The sequence below is a fragment of the Sitodiplosis mosellana genome, unplaced genomic scaffold, assembly GCF_009176505.1.
Source record: "Sitodiplosis mosellana isolate CC-2019 unplaced genomic scaffold, AAFC_SMos_1.0 Smas_scaffold_1, whole genome shotgun sequence".
In the NCBI taxonomy this organism is placed as follows: Eukaryota; Metazoa; Arthropoda; class Insecta; order Diptera; family Cecidomyiidae; genus Sitodiplosis; species Sitodiplosis mosellana.
Genome location: NW_022595244.1, coordinates 14,815,191 through 14,834,910, shown reverse-complemented (window position 1 = coordinate 14,834,910; position 19,720 = coordinate 14,815,191). Strand labels below are relative to the sequence as shown.

Below are 19,720 nucleotides of genomic sequence, written 5' to 3'. Positions count from 1 at the left end.
GCCAAATCGATTGAGATTAGATAATGTAGTAAAACATTGAGCGATTTTATGGTCTCATCGTTTTAATGAAAACATTTACTTAATACAAAATATAAATGGTTGGTTGGTTGGTTGGTTTTTCTTTGATCTGGATCTTCTACTTAAAATCTTACACGCAAAATACATTTTTATCAAAAATGACTGGGTGATTTTACAATTAAATGATGTACAAAAAAAAATATTGAATAAAATATTGATTTATATTTCACATTAGCCCGTATAATCGGCTTATACTTCTACAAAATAAGTGTTTATCTAAATATAGTTTTTTTTAGATTGACCTCAGTATGATACCTGCACAATTACAATCGATTCAACGAAATTTTAGAGGAAGAAAATCGATTTGAAATGGAAATAGTATGAAACGCCTTACTTCAATCGGGAAATGATTTGGTCTGTTTTTTAAAAATCATTTGTAGAAAATGTGTTTGAATGAATATGTCTTGCAATGAGGAGCTGGATCATTTTCAGTTCACATGAACAGGCTATGTTCAATACATTTTTTGCGAGCAGCTCATGTTGAGCATTCTAAAGTTCGGAGCATATGATTTATTTGCCACATCTGTTTTGTTTTTCGTTCTTTTTGGGTTGTTCGCTCATAAATTGAAACGAACAAATATCAAGTGGATGCCAGAATGGAATTATTTACATGTGAATGAAATATTTCGGATCCTTTTTCAAATTCTCTCTTTGCATAAATGCCACGCATTCGATGCCTTTTGTTGCCATTGTAATGGTCTTTATTCTATTTGGACTTCATAACGACAACAACAACAGAAGAAAAAAAATCGAGAAAAAGATACGTTAAGTATATATGAGAGTCATTATTGTTGTTGGTACTGATATTTTTTTTCATTGTTTCGTACCGGCGAGGGAATGGATGAATTAACATATGCGATGACTTTTCTTGTAGTAGTAATTTGTTTGAGAAATGTCCATGCATTTCAATCCATGTGTGTTTTTTTTTGTTGAGAAAAAAAAAGAAGAATCATGAGGAGTGAGAGCGGCACAAAGTGTACATGTATTCGATAGTTTTGTGTGTTTGCTGTGCGGTTTTTTTTTATTCTGCATCGACATTTTAGAGTATTATGCATGCACGTTGTTTAACATTTGGCTTTTTCACTACGGCACGTACGGCTTCATGGAATACATCTTCGAGGTTTTGTTTCTTTTTCGCTGAACACTCGATCAGGGAAAATGCCTTGATTTTCTGCTTCAACTTCTTTGCTTCGTGCAATGTCACGAATTTCTCGGAATGTGGAATGCGTAGATCACTTTTTGTACCTAAAATGTCGAACAACATGGATTATGAGCTGATTTCTATTTATCGGGCAAAACCATTGTCTACCACACCATTTTCATTCTAGAATCATTTAAGAATGCCGTAGTGTAATACTCACCAACAAGGATGATCGGAACACTTGGTGAAAAGTGCCGAATTTCCGGGTACCACTTTGACAGCACATTGTCGAAAGATGTTTTGCTGGATATCGAATAGCAAACCAAGAAACAATCCGTCTGAATAAGAAAGAAAGAAACAAATCAGTTCATACTATTGTTTGGTTCTAAAAATACCCGTTCGACTTAGATGTGATCGTTTATCAACTTTCAAACATCGTACGTGACATATTCAATTGCACAATTTATGCGATTTTAATGAATTAATAATTAAATTTTCAACTTTTTTCACCACTTACATTTGGATAGCTTAGCGGCCGCAATCGTTCATAGTCCTCTTGCCCTATAATATTTAAAGAAGTGAAAACAGTATTTTAGTTTAAAAACTTGAATTTGTAAAAGATTAAAATGCATTATATTTTGAAACAAGCAAAATGGGCTGCATACCGGCTGTGTCCCATAGTGTGAGTGCAAACTCTTTGCCGTCAACGGTGATGTTGCACGCGTGATTGTCGAACACCGTTGGAACATATTCCTGAGGAAATTCATTTTGGGTGTATGTGATGAGCAGGCACGTTTTGCCGACCATACCATCGCCGACCGTAGTTATTTTAAGCGGGCGCAAATTCGAACTCATTGTGTGGTGATTTGCGTTTTTTTATTGTCTCAGCGACGTGTTTGCTTCCTTTATCTTCTCTCTGCTACTGTTCTGCGCTTGTGTTTCTTTTCTTCTTGGTTTCAAATTGTGCGTTTTACAGCTTGCGTCTTCTGCAATGAATGAAAATGCACAACTATATAAATAAACATGTGAAATTCTTTCCGATTCCCTAAACACCACTGTCACCGCCGCCGCCGCCACATCTTCGTTACTCAAGTGAAAAATGTGTCTTTTAAAGTGCTTTAATTGAGGTCATCATTTTGCCGCTGCTGCATATACGTGTATATATACATACAACAAGTATATTTGTCTCAATTAACCGTCAAATTGACGATAATTTTTATGAGTGTGCGAGAATTGAGTGCAAGCCTACGGAGTTGGAAACGTACGCAAACGAAGAGAATGTACAACTTTTGAATCGAGGAGCTTATGTGTCATGCCAATCTTACGAGTCGATACGAAAAATTTAGGCAATTGTGCGAGTCTTCCATATGAGTTTCCGAATCACTGTTTTTTTTTCGAAAAAAAAAAAAAAATTCGTCTAACTCGCACTGACTCGCCTTGATTCGTTATGATAACGCTGTACTTTCTGTGATTGAACTCGCGAGTGAATTTGCATAAAGGACGACGATAGTCTCCCGTACATTTGAAACATCAGTTTGACGTCTCCATTTCCACCATATAGATTTGCATTTGAGACTTCAAGTCTCAATGCAAAAATAGACGGAGAGAGTGGAGACGCCAAAATGATGTAAAAACTATTTTCCTCCTTTGTGCGATTCAGTACTCACTTGCGATGATAAATAAGCCCCTCGTTTTGAATAATCATTGTGATTTCTTTGTGTTGTATTCGCACGCGGGGAAAAATGAAAAGACATTTTGATGCCATAAATTAATTAAACGAAAGACCGGTTCACGCTTGCAAACTGACACTTGAATGGTACACCGAACGAAATTTTCTAAAATCACACACACAGACGAAAAATAAAATGCGTGTACGGGCAATCAACCGGTCTTTTTGAATAAAATATCTAAAGATATAAAATTTCTTCGTCTCTTTGCGTATGCTATATCAAACATGGGTCTGTTTACACTTTGATATCAATAATTTAGAAACTGCAAATAAAGTCAACATTTAAGACATCGTCACATATTCGATATCCAGCACAAACGACGATTAGATTGGTTATCGTAGTTATCGATTTCCTTTTAGTCTGCCTTTCTTTCTCTCTATCTCTCTCTTGTTGTTGGCAATTGCCACAAAAGACAACGAAGATAAGGCGTTTCTTAAGCCATACACAAACAATTCAATATAGGCCGCAAATCGAGCCCGATTATAATTAGCATGGCTAGGCACAAATGTATAGTTTTCCCGAGATTCCATTAGTGCTAGCAATTGCAAAAAGCAATTATTGTTGAGGCGAACATTTGTTTAGCTACGTGAGACACATGCTGATTCTTCCTCGTAATAACATTAAACATAATACACACCATTTGCCATTTTCTTTAAATAACATTCCGGCCTGAAGAGAAGAGAAAAACACCATTTCTCTGTTTACATCCAAAATGTTTGATTGCATTTTTTTTTATTCGAAAAAGCATTAACCTCGATGCTTTTCAATCAGTTTTTTGTTTGCCAAATTCCACAGGAGACATAACTCCATTTTTTTTTCATTATTTACTCGATATTTTTATACACCGTTCATCGTCTTTCAATGAAAGCGAAGAATAAACAAAGCTGTTTCAGAAGACGATAGAAAACAAAATCGTTTTTTTTTCGGCGGAATTTTTTTTTTGTTGAACTCACGCCCACGTTCAACGGCCATTTACTCGCAAAGGCAATCAAATGAAGTGACTTATCGACCTTTTCTTGAGCAATATATTAAAACAAAATTCAACGCAATGACCGTTCTTCGGAACAATGTATTCGTTATTTGTATGTGTTTTGTGTGCATAGAGAGTTCTTTCACGATTTGATTGACAATCTCTCTGTCGCTATGTGCAAACGAGCATTCGAATGCATCCGTTTAGAAATTCAAAAAGGTTCCCTATAGTAATGCGTTATCACACTTCCTCTTGTGCATTTTAGCGTGTATCTGGTTGTCGTTTTTTTCTCGATATTATTTTCCGATCGAAACGTGCGTTGTATTTTGCTGTGGGTTTTTTCCCTTCAGACAATAGCTTTGATATTTCCAAACGGATAAATAAAAGTGACAAATGTTTGAATGGGCTGACTGATCGTATATGAAGACATTTTCGGCTTGTATGTGCAGTCAGCCAGCCAGTAATCAAATCATTTATTATACTGTTGAAGTTTCTCTTTCTTTTGTGTGTGTATCGTAAAATGTCGGCGTTTATCGCTCGCTCACTCACTCACTCACTAGCGCGAACGCTCACGCCTGTTGATTTGTTATACAAAAAACGTAGACGAGAGATGAATGGAGCGGTCGGTATACCACAACATGAAAAAGGGAAAACAAAAAACTGCATACGCACAGAATTTCAATATTTTTATTATGTCTCCGAGTGAGTTTGTGTCCTTTTTTTCTTTGTACACATACACCAACGAAAGAATAAGAATAAGAATATGAAGGCCTTAAACAAAATCGAATATGAATATCACTTGATAAATGCTTTGCATCGATTTATGGCTCGAAACCATTTTGATATTTACATAATATTTTCTTCTCTTCACTTCTCTTCACTTCTCTTCATTCTCTTATTCGTATTCTCATTTGATCGACCGATCTTATGCTTACGATTGGCAAAATCCAGGCTTGGCACGTAACTTTTTTCAATAGAAACTAAATGGAGTGTGTTTATGTGAAGAGCGAGAAAAAAAAGAAAGAAAAAAATGGAATCGTCAACGAAATGAGAATAAAAACGTTAAAATCATTTCGACGAACACTGGAGGAATTTGCATCGCGGTGTTTGAACTGAATCGCGGTCAAAACTTTTGATTTCGACATGTGCATCAATTAGATCAGTTCTGCCACATTACACAATTCAATCAACTGAGTAAGCATGACGAACCACTTGAATCATTACAAACGGAGATTACATGAAACATTACTACAGCAAACGTTTTGACCGTTTGCCCAAAAAACGATATACAATTGATGTTATGAGTTAAATCATCAGTATTGAAATATGTTTTTCTCATTCTCCGATATCGGAACAGCCTTCAGTACTCGTCTCAATATTAGTCACACACTCGCGTCACTGATACGGTTGGCGTCAGAAGCCACACGCACAAATACACATATCAAACATGTGATATACAATTGATGTTTTATTTATTGTGTTCTGACTGAATCACAGCATGGAATTGATGCAATTTTCTGTTGGTCAAACGCTGTTGTGCTTTGATTCATCTAATTTACGATTTGTTTCTTGGAGTTTTATTTGTGAGTCAACAGTGAGAGCAATTCATTTACGAAACCAACTAAATTTGTATATGAACACCCAAATTCTTGGTTGGAATTCGATTATTGTTCTGCGAAATCAGATAAGATTAACTCGGTACTAATTGTTTATGAATTTGCCATATTTAAACAGAAATGACACCTTCTCGTTATTCTCGACGTGATGACGACGACGATGTTGTTTTAAATATCTTTCGTAATACTTGATCAATGGCTCACACAATAAGAGCGATGGAAAAAAACACAGACACACAATTCACTTTCTAACCGAAGGAGGAAATTTGATTGAGTTGGACGAGATAGCGATCGATGATAACGAGTGAAGGTAGAAAGCAAATGAACCTCATTAAATACTCTCCCATCAACCTTTTCCGTTCATTGTGTTACGTGTAAATTGAAATATTCGTGCATTGAGTTTATTCCAATGCTTTTTTTAGGTCACACACAACAAGTGGTTTAAAATAGGTAGCTCATTTATTTTGGCTTAAATTCTCGGCATTTAAAAAACAATTCGTCCGTCATTATGCGTGTACATAAATGTTTGATTAACAATTATGTGTGTACGTAGAAATTTTTTTGTTTTAGTAATTCCGTTGTTCTTTTTAATCGTATAGCATTAATCTTGCGCCAAAAATAGATTTTTCCACCGACTTTGAACTCAAAACTAGCAAAAAAGGTAACTTATTTTTAAATTCAACTCCAAAATAAAGAAAAAATCGAGCAATTTCTTAATGGTTTGAATTAAACACCCATATGATATTTGTACTAGAGACGAGAATTAAAAACAAAAACTGTTTCAAACACAAACTGATGACATTTACGGGTAGATAATAAATTAACGTTTCTTAATCGCGCGTTCATGGAAAACTGAACGACAAGTCTTTACTTTCGCGGAAACGAAAATCAACGCGCGACACAATCAACCGAAACAAATGATTGCAAAGTGGAAATTACAGTGACGGAATTAAAAATCAAAATTAACAACAACACGACAAAACAACGTGCATAAAAGTGAAAAAAAGAAAAAAAAAATAACAACACACCGTGCGAGTTAATGAAGTCGTTTTTTTCTGTATTTTTATGTGTGGAACTACTTGGAGTGCCGATGAGCGAAATACGTTTTCGTCTGTGACAACAGCTAAATAACAACTGAGCCCAACAATTGTGATACAATCTCAATTCCTGTTGTGCTCTGAGAGCGTTTCATGTATGCTTCGATCGAAAACGGTCTGTGTGTGAGTGTGTTGGTGTGTGCGGCAAATTTGTGTACGATATGATCGTTGGACAAAGAGAGAGAGAGAGAGAGAGAGAGAGAGAGAGAGAGAGAGAAAAGAGAATCATTAAAAACCAGATACACACAATACAGTCGACAACAGTAACAGCTATGAATAAGAGACACACTAAACCGAAACAATCAACGATGTTTTTTGTTGTTGTTGTTGTTGCTGCTGCTGCTGCTGCTTTCTGCTTTGACTTTTTATCGAATCGGAGTTGTGAGCACTCACTCGACTCGGGGCACACTCACATGCACCGTAAAATGACACAAAAAAAACAACAAAAAATGGTCACTTGTTGCGCATTTGTGTCATTGTCACACGCCCGGCTGCATTCAATAAACCCATCGAAACAATTTCTGTTTTGTCCGATTCTTTGTTCACTTTTACTCGTCTTATTTCCTTGTCGGTGAGCTATCGCTGTGGAATATGCCTACGATCAATTAGTCATTGCGGTTATTTGGATATTAATTTGCACGGCTCCAATCGGAAGCACTGAGTCAATCAAAGATCGTTGCACTTGAGCGAATCATATGAATTTGTCATCACCAAGAATTCCATTTCGTTTGAATAACATTGCGATGAATCGTTTTTAAATGGTTCTACTGTGAATGGCTTAGCCAATGACTTTTTTCCCGCTTGATGGCGCTGCCACCTAATGACATTTGACGCGTCAAAGAAATTATACGAGAGACGACCAAAACTGACAAAGTGAATACCAAAATATTTAGTATAAACTGAGTGAGTGAACAGCGAACAGTAGCAATGGCGTCCGAACGAGAAAAATACGATAAATCAAAAACAAACAGCTCAGTGAAGCATATTCCCAAAGATGCACAAGTTCTTATGTCCATAATGAAGGAATTGAATGTGATTGAATACGAACCACGGGTTATAAATCAACTGCTCGAGTTCACTTACCGTATGTATACACATTGGCTGCCCAGTTTGGCATAACCTCACCACAAATGGACTCTAATGGCTTTGTATTCATTTTTCTTCATTAGGATACGTCACCTGCATTTTGGATGATGCTAAAGTGTATGCAAATCATGCAAAGAAAAAAGTGATCGAATTGGACGATGTGAAATTGGCTTCACAAATGACACTGGAAAAAGCGTTCACAACACCGCCACCGAGAGAGGTAACCATTTACAGCATTCAATATTCCATTTCCACTAACAAAAGCGTTTCGTTGCTGGGTGATTTTTAGGTTTTATTAGAATTAGCTCGTAGCCGTAACGCAACTCCATTACCTTTGATTAAAACACATTGTGGCCTACGTTTACCACCGGAGCGACACTGTCTTCTCTCGGCCAACTACAAACTCCGTGCAGCTGAGGTGCACCCCAAGAAAATGGGCAAATCAGCATTGGATCGAAAGAACAAATCCACCGGTTCAACCATTCTCAAGCGTCAGTCGATGTCAAATTCAGGAAAGTCACAAACTGTCACCATACCAAAGCCAACGTTCAAAGTCAGTGCCAATACAAATGGTAGCTCTAATGGCAGTGCCTCAAGCTCATCGCAACCGGCCATCTCACTTTCCAATAATCATCAAATGAACATCAAAATGGAAGTCGAAGATGATTACAGTAACGATTCTCGGGGCATGAAAAGAAAACGAGACGACGAAGACTTTGAGTATGAAGAGGAATTTGAGCCTGTTGGTTAAGTACAAACGATATGGACACCACTTTCCGACTTTACTCCGGTTGTGTCGTCAGTTGAACCAATTCTTTTTTTTTTTTTTTATAACTTCAATCGCTGGAACAAATTTCAATTCCAATCGTCAAAACACGTGTTAAAATTAAGATTAAATTTTTAATATGTAAATAAGTTTTGAGAATAATTTTATTTAGAAAAGAAATGGTAAATCATAACAAATAAACTCGAGTTACAACGTAATGGAAATGAAATGAAATGAATGGGATTTTCTTCTTAGGCTTGAACTGTTCGAATAATGTTGCAGCCCAAGTCCATGATTTGTAGGTACTCTGAACCACCTTCTTGCATACGAAAACAGCATTCACCCAATTTATCGCAAATTGCCGCCTTTTGCTTGCACGTCAGCGCCTTGCTTGTAATCACATAATCGTTGAACTGCTCGAAGAATTGGGCAATGGAGTATGCTTCGTATTGAATGTCTTGTACGTATGCTTCAAGTTTGCTGTAATCGCCTTTTTTGCACACTTCCAAAAAGTCTGACAAGTATTTGTCGGGGATCAAACCGCTCATTTCGAAGATGTCAGTTTTTGTGACGTTTCCTTGGCCGACTTTGAGACGGAAGCATGATTGCAATGTTGTGATGGCACGACGCATGTCACCGTCAGAAATGTCAACAATTATGTCGAACACATCGTTGTCGATGGCCACATTCTCTTCACGGCAAATGTACTGTAAACGCTCGATTATTTTATCACGGGCAAGTGCCTTGAAACGGAATTTCGTGCAACGCGATGTGATTGGCTCAATAATTCGAGATACATAGTTGCATACCAAACAGAATCGGGTCGTTTTGCTTTCTTTTTCCATTGTTCGACGTAGAGCCGCTTGAGCGGCATGTGTCATGGAATCGGCCTCGTCAAGAATAATGATTTTGAATGGCGGACATGGTTTGCCGCTGGAGAGAGAAGAAACGAAGGCGTAAATTAGAATAATTGGGATAAATTAGGGTAATTGCAAGGTAACAGAGAGTTTGGATGGTGAAAAGCTATAAATAATACTACATAAATGCTCACTCTGGTCGAACGGAACTTGCTGTCAACTGTGCAAAGTTTTTGACTTTGGTTCGAATAACATCAATACCACGCTGATCGGAGGCATTCAGCTCCAAAATTCTTTCTTTGTAAATGTCACCGAACAACTGACGGGAGGCAGCCAGAATTGTCGATGTTTTTCCAGTACCTGCGAATGTACAATTAGGACAATTTGATTTGTGTAAATTGAATTTTGCATTGAATAGTTCATTTACCTGGTGGTCCGTACAGTAATAAATTTGGCAAATCTGCACCCGTCAGAGAGTCTTTCAGAACGGCAACCACCTCTTTTTGTTCAACCACATCATCGACTTTCTTTGGCCGGCTGAAAATCATTCATATTTGATCATTCTCTTTCATTTCAATCAACTTCATATTATGAATTTTAACATTAACACGATTTCAAAGTGGTTAAAAAGAAATGTTCAGAAAATGTCAATCACTTACTATTTTTCAACCCAAGGAACGATTTTTTTGGCATTAATTTCTGATTCTTTGCCAGACGATGTGCTCGGTTTGGCAAATCCACCGCCAACTTTGCCCGTTTTCAGGTATGCCTGCATCTTTTTTTATGAATTTCGAGAGAAAACGCAATAAATGTTTATGAAACCGGTGTCAACGATGTTTGCGAGTGTTTTGGCGGCTTTTTTTTCATTATGTTGCCACTCACTTTGACATTTCGAAACTATACATCGACGTCATCGATATTACAGACACTGAAAAATCAATTCAAATTTTACGATTCTCATATTTTTGGTTCATTTTGCAGAAAAAGTTTATTTTAAAATTAATTTGTCGGAAATTTTTTGGTGGAAATAATTTTACAGTGAATTTAGGTTAGGTTGCAATGTATGAAAGTAGCTGTCCTTTGATGTTTCACAATAAATCGAACATTATACACGTTAGCGCCATAAAACATCTGATTCATTCCGAATTGGAATTTGCGCAATTGCTACTATCACAACATCTGATTGACATTTCCACCCCCTAAATGTGGTTTGTTTTGGCCTACTTCAAGTTAATTATTGCGTGTCAATTTTACACCTGGAAAATGGTACAAATTTTCTCAAAAATCGTATTTTAGTGGGATTTTTACTCGATTTTTCGTTTTTCTTTGAGTTGTCCCATAATTAGTTTGAAAGTTTCACCCAAAAAATAACGGCAAATGATCATGTCAAATGCCGTTTCCAAATATTTGTGTCTTATTTCCATTTAGGAAAAACGTTATTGTGCTACAAAGTCGCAAAAGGTAACATAATTTTCATAGATTTTTCATTGATTAGATCATTTTAAAGCACCATTGCATGTTGATGTTGATTGCCTGTAATTTAAATTTAAGTACTTGAGTTGAATTCATTCATATTTACATTGCTATCAAATGGAAAGTGGCCAATTGTACGGTGTACGGCTTCACACGAATTCTACATAATTATATCATTTGCTAATCGCTTTGGACTAAGCGATACAAAAAAAATCGCTTGCATGTCCATCCATCTATAATAATTCATTCAATCGAGCATTTTTTTTTATTGATATAGATTTTATATCATATCCATTTATGGGAGTCATGTAAACAATTCCTGTGTATATAATAAAAAGAGCATATGTAGCCAAATGGCTATCATGACCGAAATGGGTGTGCAACAGTATTTTGTGGAAAAGTGATTAAAAATTTATGGTTCTATCGTCAGTTTCTAAGCATTTTTCTTTCGCCATTCCGGAACATTTCAATTATGAATCCCGTAATTATAAAGCCAAGCCCATTTCGTACATATGTCGTTCTGTGGATTACCGCACCAGCAAAAGAGCATTGTTCAAGCGGATTTTATGAATGATTTATAACGTTCCAAACGAAAAATGCACAGTTCAATATCGTCGACTTGATTTGAAAATCAGGCACCGTGCAAAAAGACGGAACGAATATGATCGAATGAGTTCTCACTCCCAAGCTGCTTTTAGTAAACAAAATACAACGACACATGATATTAACTAACTCACTCACTGTATATGTTGGTATAGGAAAAAATGTGCGCGTATTTTAAAATACGAGCTGAGTCTTTTTGCATTGCTGTTTACAGCGAAATGAACGACCGAAGTCCCCGGTGTGGATCGTGAGGACAGTGGCGCAGTGCAAATAAGACGCACAATATACATATAGAAAATAACGTTATATGCATGCTTTGAACTCTCGTTGATTTTGAGCGACGACGACGACGACGACGACGACGACGACGACGACGATGGTGACGACGCTGTGTTGGTGTATCAATGTAGTACATAGCGTCCGATTGTGTTCAATCTATCGTTGTATTGATGATTTGTTTTGATATATTTGGGATGTCGGCAACTGTAGCCGCAAAGCATTATTCCATATTTTTCTTTGCTACTGTAAAAGAATCAAGACGCCAAAAACAGCACACCAAACGCATTCGTGTTTAATAGTACTGTGCCACATCTTGATGAAGCGAAAATTAAATAAATTCGTTTAAACATTCTGCGAAATTGTTCGTCACTTTGTATAAAATAATCATCACATTTTTTTTAGCAGAGAGAATAAGATATTCTATAATTAATACCCACTGGGTTGTGCTGTGCTGTGCTGGCATTCGTTTGAATCATTGTTAGTTAAATATAAGAAAAATGTGTGATTAATCTGGTGAGAAGAAGTAAGGGAATTAACAAAAAAAAAACAAAGTGAATGATTATGTCATCTTGAAATAAATAAGTAAATTTGTGCAGCAGATTCAGTGCAAGTTCAGACACTAAGGCGTTCACAAGCAGTTTGGTCAGCAGTCGAGAGATTTTGTTTTAAAGAAAAGTGTTTAAAATTTAAAAAGCTAATCTCAATTTGAGAGTTGTTTTTTCAAGTGGAATAAACGCCGTACAACAACAATGTCAAGGTTCGTCTTTGATTCTTTCGAAAACATTCGCAGGCCAACTTTTTTTTTGTGCTGACAGCATTGAAAAATTCATATACAAAGCAACTTGGATCCAATCTCGTAATTAAACATTAAATCATTCTCCGACGTTGTTTCGTTTTGTTGAGTCGTGTTTTTTCTGAACGCGTAATAAGTACCCGTTCTAAAAAGACACACGGTGTTTAGAGCGCGCGTATCTCTTCTCTCTATTTATACGTAGCTTGGACGCACGCTCACTCAATTCCCAACAGTTTCAACATACATTTTTCGCTCCACCATATTCGACCGTATTTTACACGCTGTTCGGAAGAGAAACTCCCAAAAATATTCACAGTCACACGAAACGAACAAAGACATTTTTTTCTGCGTTAAAAATCGATGCGATCATCAGTCTGCTGAATATTATTCATCGCATAACTTGTTCCTATTGAATCATTCAATTTTATTCGCTAAAAACAAGTTTGCGCCGAATTTCAGATAATAATTGCAGTGAGTAATCATCAAGAGGAGATGAAGCGTTTTGGAAAAGAAATATTCGTTCGAAACCATATGTAATTCGGTGAAAATAAAATGGATTACCATTTTGTGTGGATATGAGTGTTCCAAGTGACTTGAATCATTTTATTTTTGTTCAATTTAAATTCACAGTCGATAGGTGAAACGAAAATAAAATTTTCGTTTCTTTTTCAGTTGGAATCCACAATATTCAAAGTCTTTGTATACAAATTGGTGCTAAGATGTGGTCATGGTCGATTTTAAATTGCTCGCGGTCAGTTCGTTAAATTGTTCGTGTTTCGTTAAACATAAACTCGTTTTTGGAACAATGAGCCACAACCTAAATATATTTAACGATAACGTATTTCTCCGAGAAAAAAAACCTATCGATAAAATATTTGCCGGATTCCATGTTTCGTTTTACAAATGAACAAACAGCTGGTTATGGAAATGTGACATTGAACTGATACACACATTGATTTGTGTTTCGTTGTGCCCAACTCATGAATCCATTTATTTTATTGTCTCCTCATTTTGTTCAAGCACTATTGCTCATAAATCGATATCGATTGTTGTCGAAAATATTTTTACTGCGCCGTATGATTACGTAATCCAAACCAATCAGCAACGAAAATAACACACAAAAATGATTTCATTTATTTCGGCTTTGCATTGTTTCTTTTTCTGACATTCTTATGAAGTGATAATAATTTTCAGACATTTTTGTTCTTAAATCTCATTTTCGACTTGAGTGTTCATGATTGATATACTTATTTTCGTAGGCCATCCGTTGGACAAGAAGTGAGCTCGGGTGTGGAAGAAGTCGATGATAACTTCCAAGAAGATCTCACGCAATTGAATACGGGTAAAGATACGGCAACATCCGAAATGGCGGCTGCTAGCAAAGAGGCATCGAAAGATGACCCCGCACCACCCATAAAACCAAAACAAACAACGAGTGATGACAGCATTTTTACGATTTTGTATTCGATTGCGAAGAAAGTAAGCATGGTTGGTGCCATTTATCTGGTCGGATACATGAATTGGTCGGTGGCATGGTTGATTACACCCGTTATTTTGGCTGTAACACGTGAATACTGGAATAAAACCAATAAAATCAAACGAGAGGTAGCCAAAGCGTCGGCAACAGCAAACGAAAAAGACGTCATCTTGGCTCGAATCAACGATTTACCGGCTTGGGTAATTTCGAATATTTTGGAATATACGAAAATTAGAAAATTCAATTAAGTTGTCTCTTCTAGGTTTATTTCCCCGATATTGAACGATGTGAATGGGTCAATCGCGTAAGTTAGTCATATTAATTGAAGTTGATACTTATTTCGATATTTTATGATATGACGCAATACGTCCCCACTTGGCTTATTCCAATATTTTGATCAATTTATTCCATTTTTCTCCTTAGATTTTGCAACAAGTTTGGCCAAATGCAAACTACTATGCAAAGGATTTGGTTAAGGATGTGATCGAACCAAAAGTGGCTGAAGCATTGTCCGAATACAAATTGAATGGCTTCAAATTCGATCGCATCATGCTTGGAACAATTCCTCCTCGTATCGGTGGCGTCAAAGTCTATGACAAAAACATTGCACGGAATGAGATCATCATGGATATGGATCTATTTTATGCGAGCGATTGTGACATCAACTTCCAGTTGGCTGGTATGCGAGCTGGCATCAAAGATTTCCAAATTCACGGAATGGTTCGAGTTATCATGAAGCCACTCATTTCAAAAATTCCGCTGGTCGGAGGACTTCAAATTTTCTTCTTGAATAATCCAGACATTGACTTCAATTTAGTTGGTGTGGCCGATTTGTTGGACATGCCAGGGTTGAGTGATATGCTACGTCGTATTATTGTTGAACAAATTGGAGCGATTATGGTTTTGCCAAATAAATTACCAATTGCTCTTAGCACTGAAGTGCCATCGATTACTTTAAAAATGCCAGAGCCAGAGGTAAGTTTTAGAATACAAACATTGGTTGTCGGCTTTAAATTTTTTATTGTATTTTTTTGTAAACTTTGAAGTCACACAAAAATATTCAACAATTTAAAATACTAAAATTCAAACATTCGATTATTCCAGGGAGTTCTGCGAATCCACGTGGTCGAAGCAAAGGATTTGATGAAAAAAGACATTGGTGTTCTAGGAAAAGGGAAGAGCGACCCATATGCAATCGTGCAAGTTGGCGCGCAAGAATTCCGCACAAAAACCATTGACAATACGGTCAATCCAAAATGGGACTACTGGTGCGAGGTATGCACTTCTGCACCTAAAACTTGTTTTTTCTTTCAATCTGAGCTAGGTTGTCAATAACTTTAAATTGATATTTGAAGTCTATCTGCGAGGTACTTATGTGGAATGTCACACGTTTCGACAAATGTCGTCAATTCGATGTGTTCCATTATTCACTTTAAAAGAAGGTGTGAATATTTTTGGGTTCTTTCCCATGGTGCGAATATCGAATTTTCATTTATTCCGATTATTTATTTGAATACCACTTTTAAGCCAGTTTGATTTTATTATTCTTACTTTCTAAACAATGGTAATGAATCGAGTAGTAGGCAATTTTTGATTATAAACGCTTCTAGAACACCATTCAGCTATCGTTTGCATATGTTCGAATGACTTTTGAATTCAAAGCACCAAATAAACTTTCGCTAAACACATTTATACTGTCGCAGATGAGAAAGAAAAATAACCATTCCCATTGGGAAATGACAATCCAGTCCGCATGATGCCCAATCGTAAAAAAGGATAACTCTATAGACGAAAATCCAAACGGAACAGGGAATGTGTCGATTTTACTATTCGATGTATTCTTTTCATATATGGAATGTTCATTTGCTTGAAAAAAAACCCCTCGTAGTCCAAAATCAGCCATAAATTTTTTTTTATTTGTCATTCCTTTTCTCTCGTCTGTCTTCGCTGTGTTTCTCTAATTTCAATTTTGTGTTGAATTATTTTGTTTTTCGAAAATAACACCAAATCAATACCAAAACCGACCATTTTTATATCAGGCAGTCGTACAATTCGAAGTTGGACAATACGTCAGTTTCCATCTTTTAGACAAAGATGAAGCGAGTGACGACGAAAACTTGGGAAGGTGAGACTTGTTCACAAATCAAACCATATATTACTCAAACCAAACAAAAATTCATTCAGTCGAAAACTAAAAACTCAGTTGTACATTGAAAAACAATACAACAAATACCCAATTTCAGACAGTTTCCCCTTCCAAAACTCACCTCACAATCACACCACTAATTGGTACAAGGATATATATACATTCTACACTCACACACACAGAACATGACCCATTATTTTGATTCTATTCTATTTCTTATTCAACCTCTTAGATACTTTCACACTCATACTAGCAAAGTAGCTAGACACTTGTGCATTACTACACTACTTGGTGTATGGAATTCAAATCGCCCAAGACGATTTGAATGTAGACATTAACCATTTATTTACAATTTTCTATTGTTCATGCAAACGTAGATTATAGTTACTCTTTTTTTTCTCTCTATCTTCTGTTGTGTCTATATATTGGTAGAGCTTTCCTTTTTAGGTTGCAATGGGCTCTTTTTAGTCGAGTCTGTAGTGCTTCACGGTTTGATTTATGCTACAATATATTGCTTCGGTCTTTAGTCTAGTATAATATATTTTAGCTATCTATTAGTATCTGTTTGTTTATTTTGGTTCTTTTAATTTATCGAATTTTTTTTCTCGTTAAAATGGAACAAAGTATGAAATTGATGCGGCTAAAGGTCAAGATGTTGCATTCAGTTTATGGGATTATGATGCTGGTTTTCCCGGCCCGGAAAATGATGATTTTCTCGGAAGGTGGTGTTTCAATCCGTGTGCCTTGCATTCAAGTTTTGCCCTTGTTTTGTCCACTTTATTATATCGTGGTGTTTTCTTTTATTGTCTTTTTCTGCCTCTTTTCTATTGTGTTTCAATTCTATTCTCGACTCATCTAATATAATCCATCCAATATAACTATTTTAATCAATTTTTCCTCGTCTTTGTAATGCGTACAATAATTTAAAAATTTAACCAATAAGCATAATCAATTGAAAAAAAAATTCTCACACATTTTCGCTGAAATGATTCGCTATGAATTTGTGCTGTTGAAAATTCGAATATGAAACAATTTCGAAAACACTAACCAATTACAGGCTTGCATTGATGTTAAATTTCCAACGCTCGTATCGTTTGAATTACGAGATTGGGATCGAGCTGGTGAACATGATCCATTAGGAAGGTGATTGCTTTCTTATTCAATATTTTTTTTTCTGTTTGTCCAATCAAATCCAATTGTTTTATTTATGTGTATATTTAGACAGATCCATTTGTAATTACATTGGTCAGGCATAGAGCACGTTCAACTAACCACACCGACAAAAAAAAGCACCTTCCATTCATTTTCAGTTGTATAATCCATTTTGTGTACAAAGACATATTGAGTTTATTTTTATATTTCGAACATTTTCATCACATCGATTTATCATCACCATTTCATGCACTTCAATTGGCTAATATGGTAATTTATTTATTTTATCCAGAGCTACGATTGAGATTAGTAATGTCGTAAAGAATGGAACATTGGACACGGTAATTATATTTTTTGTGGATAATTTGAAGCGAATTATTTCGTGGACGGTTCAATTGGACGGACCAATCTATTGAACGAATTTTCAATGTATTTTCCCGTTTTAGTGGGTAGCACTTGAGCAAGCAAAGCATGGAATGTTACACGTCCGTTGCACCTGGTTGGAATTATCGGCAAACCCCGCTGATTTGCAGGCGGTAAGTATAACAAAAAAAAGAAAAAAAGAAAAGAATTCAAATACAATTGATTTCGTTTCGATTTCTTGATTCAATAGGCCCTTGTTGAAACGCAGCTTTTGCGTGTAACCAATTTGGGCAGTGCCATTTTGTCGGTTTACATTGATTCAGCCAGTGACCTACGTCAAGCTCGTATTCAGAGCAAACCGGATCCATATGCCATTCTCGGCGTTGGTAAAACTACTCGTCAAACGGCAGCACTCAGACGAACTGATGCACCAGTTTGGGAGCAAGGATTCTCATTTTTGGTAGGAAATCCAGAGAACGACACGCTGCAAGTGAAAATTGTCGATCAGAAAACGGAAAAAGATCTTGGCCAGTTCACGTACATTCTCAGCACTTTGTTGACCAAAAATGATTTGCAAGTTGTCTCACAACCATTCCAACTGCAGAAGTCTGGCCCAAATTCTAAGGTGATCATGTCCATGGCATTGAAGATTTTGAAAAGATCGGCAAATGAACCAAGCGTACCGCAAGCAGAAGCGCCAATGATTCATCGTCAAGCGTCTCAGTCATCGATGATTCAGCGTCAAGCATCCCAAGCATCGCAATCCGATGTTTCGGAAGTGAAAAACGTAAAATTAGCAGATTTTCCCAAAGTACCCGAGGTGCCAAGTGAATCGGGTAGTGGCGTCGAACAAATCGTTGACAAGGATGTTGCATCTGAAGTGACTGAATTCATATCGAGCGAAGCGGCCTATTTGCTAAAGGATGAACCACAATCTGAACTTCATCGTCGTCAGTTTAGCACAGAGTCATCGGCGAGTTCCCATGGATTGGGTCGCATTCAAATCAGTTTGCAGTACAGTGTACAACGACAACGTTTATCGGTCACCATTCATCGTATTGTGTGAGTTTCTATCCCAATAAACTTTCTTTCAGCCAATTGCTTTCAATTATTTTCAATTTTAAAATTATTTCCACTTTATTTTGCATAGTAACATCCCATTGCCAAAAGATCCATCAAACATACCGGATCCGTACGTTAAACTTTACTTGTTGCCTGGACGATCGAAAGAGTCGAAACGCAAAACAATCGTCATGAAAGACTCATGTGATCCGGTTTATGATGCAACATTTGAGTACATCATTTCGTCGGCTGAATTGAAAAACACCGAATTGGAAGTGACTGTAGCCACACAAAAGGGATTCCTAAGCGGTGGCAGCCCAATCATTGGCATGGTAATTTTTTGGATTTATTCGAAGGAATTTCGTTTTTTTTTTCTTCAATGTTGTCTTTTTTTTTTTCCTCTTACAGTTGAAACTTGCTTTGGACGATGACGACATTGCAACACATGGAATAACTGATTACTATGATCTCCTACCGGAGATCAAATCAGATTAAACACACTAAATTAATTTTAGAAGCTCGAAAACTACCATGAATATATGTCAATCATCTAACGTAACTTCTTTGTAAAAAAAATTGTAAATCTATTCATCGTAAACACTCTATACAAACATGATGTTCAACTTGTAACTCTGTGCCTTTTCTGTAAACAATCTCTGTCGCTCTCTTCCGCTTGGGCTCGATCATAATCGGCCATCCTGCATTTTTATACACACAATTGTATCGTGTTTTAATTTAGCCCATTAAAACCGAATAGATTTAGTCGTATAACGAAATCAGTAGATAATGTAAAAGATGTTTAGCTTTAATTTGCTTGCTGTTGAAAAATGAAGAAATTAAATATATTCTGATCTAAAATTCTAATCACGGTCTTTTACTTCATTCTTTTTTAAATAGGTTAACAAAAATGTACTTAGTCACTGAAATTAAATGTAAAGTAAGTTATTTTCAGGTGCCGAATAAACGATTCAATTGCAAACAATTCCCACCGGTTAGAAAAAGGGATCATAATTTGAATTAATTTACATGCG

At 36.4% G+C, this 19,720-nt stretch overlaps 4 protein-coding genes across 11 annotated transcripts; 2 read left to right on the top strand and 2 right to left on the bottom strand.

The window, feature by feature from the left end:
* Positions 1-44: 44 nt before the first annotated feature.
* LOC129565718 (ras-like GTP-binding protein RhoL) lies at positions 45-6,714 on the bottom strand. Of its 2 annotated transcripts, none has more exons than XM_055440887.1 (5): positions 6,564-6,714; positions 1,885-2,205; positions 1,737-1,780; positions 1,440-1,557; positions 45-1,323 (listed from the first exon to the last, which is right to left on the bottom strand). In XM_055440887.1, exons 2-5 carry the CDS (start codon positions 2,072-2,074, stop codon positions 1,118-1,120), a joined length of 558 nt encoding a protein of 185 aa, XP_055296862.1. In that variant the 5' UTR covers positions 2,075-2,205; positions 6,564-6,714; the 3' UTR covers positions 45-1,117. The 2 variants fall into 2 exon arrangements, with proteins under 2 accessions (XP_055296862.1, XP_055296852.1); XM_055440877.1 differs by lacking the exon at positions 6,564-6,714 and adding an exon at positions 5,663-6,360.
* A 387-nt stretch (positions 6,715-7,101) lies between these two features.
* LOC129565709 (transcription initiation factor TFIID subunit 9) lies at positions 7,102-8,718 on the top strand. Its single transcript, XM_055440864.1, has 3 exons — positions 7,102-7,716; positions 7,802-7,938; positions 8,008-8,718. Exons 1-3 carry the CDS (start codon positions 7,560-7,562, stop codon positions 8,467-8,469), a joined length of 756 nt encoding a protein of 251 aa, XP_055296839.1. The 5' UTR covers positions 7,102-7,559; the 3' UTR covers positions 8,470-8,718.
* Positions 8,631-10,228, bottom strand: LOC129565692 (replication factor C subunit 4). Its single transcript, XM_055440842.1, has 4 exons — positions 10,001-10,228; positions 9,769-9,878; positions 9,536-9,701; positions 8,631-9,417 (listed from the first exon to the last, which is right to left on the bottom strand). The coding sequence occupies exons 1-4, from the start codon at positions 10,114-10,116 to the stop codon at positions 8,736-8,738; spliced, it is 1,074 nt and encodes a 357-aa protein (XP_055296817.1). The 5' UTR covers positions 10,117-10,228; the 3' UTR covers positions 8,631-8,735.
* LOC129565546 (extended synaptotagmin-2) lies at positions 9,869-19,553 on the top strand. 7 transcript variants are annotated; one of them, XM_055440538.1, is made up of 11 exons: positions 9,869-10,802; positions 13,749-14,166; positions 14,229-14,270; positions 14,390-14,941; positions 15,071-15,241; positions 16,737-16,834; positions 17,557-17,605; positions 17,711-17,800; positions 17,878-18,689; positions 18,778-19,021; positions 19,098-19,553. In XM_055440538.1, the coding sequence occupies exons 1-11, from the start codon at positions 10,732-10,734 to the stop codon at positions 19,182-19,184; spliced, it is 2,634 nt and encodes an 877-aa protein (XP_055296513.1). In that variant the 5' UTR covers positions 9,869-10,731; the 3' UTR covers positions 19,185-19,553. The 7 variants fall into 7 exon arrangements, with proteins under 7 accessions (XP_055296513.1, XP_055296521.1, XP_055296531.1 ...); XM_055440546.1 differs by lacking the exon at positions 16,737-16,834 and adding an exon at positions 16,006-16,091; XM_055440556.1 differs by lacking the exon at positions 16,737-16,834 and adding an exon at positions 17,170-17,255 and having other exon boundaries at positions 10,554-10,802.
* The last annotated feature ends 167 nt before the right edge of the window (positions 19,554-19,720 follow it).

Bases quoted from the DNA above. Each gene is read 5' to 3' on its own strand.
- LOC129565718 (XM_055440887.1), bottom strand. From the start codon at position 2,074: ATGAGTTCGAATTTGCGCCCGCTTAAAATAACTACGGTCGGCGATGGT. The intron at 1,781-1,884 runs GTATGCAGCCCA...TAAATATTATAG, and splicing joins CACACTATGGGACACAGCCG to GGCAAGAGGACTATGAACGA. The intron at 1,558-1,736 runs GTAAGTGGTGAA...TTTCTTATTCAG, and splicing joins GGCCGCTAAGCTATCCAAAT to ACGGATTGTTTCTTGGTTTG.
- LOC129565709 (XM_055440864.1), top strand. From the start codon at position 7,560: ATGGCGTCCGAACGAGAAAAATACGATAAATCAAAAACAAACAGCTCA. The intron at 7,717-7,801 runs GTATGTATACAC...TTTCTTCATTAG, and splicing joins ACTGCTCGAGTTCACTTACC to GATACGTCACCTGCATTTTG. The intron at 7,939-8,007 runs GTAACCATTTAC...GGTGATTTTTAG, and splicing joins CAACACCGCCACCGAGAGAG to GTTTTATTAGAATTAGCTCG.
- LOC129565692 (XM_055440842.1), bottom strand. From the start codon at position 10,116: ATGCAGGCATACCTGAAAACGGGCAAAGTTGGCGGTGGATTTGCCAAA. The intron at 9,879-10,000 runs GTAAGTGATTGA...AATGATTTTCAG, and splicing joins GTTCCTTGGGTTGAAAAATA to CCGGCCAAAGAAAGTCGATG. The intron at 9,702-9,768 runs GTAAATGAACTA...GTACATTCGCAG, and splicing joins ATTACTGTACGGACCACCAG to GTACTGGAAAAACATCGACA.
- LOC129565546 (XM_055440538.1), top strand. From the start codon at position 10,732: ATGCCGTTTCCAAATATTTGTGTCTTATTTCCATTTAGGAAAAACGTT. The intron at 14,167-14,228 runs GTAATTTCGAAT...TGTCTCTTCTAG, and splicing joins TCAACGATTTACCGGCTTGG to GTTTATTTCCCCGATATTGA. The intron at 17,606-17,710 runs GTAATTATATTT...TTCCCGTTTTAG, and splicing joins AGAATGGAACATTGGACACG to TGGGTAGCACTTGAGCAAGC.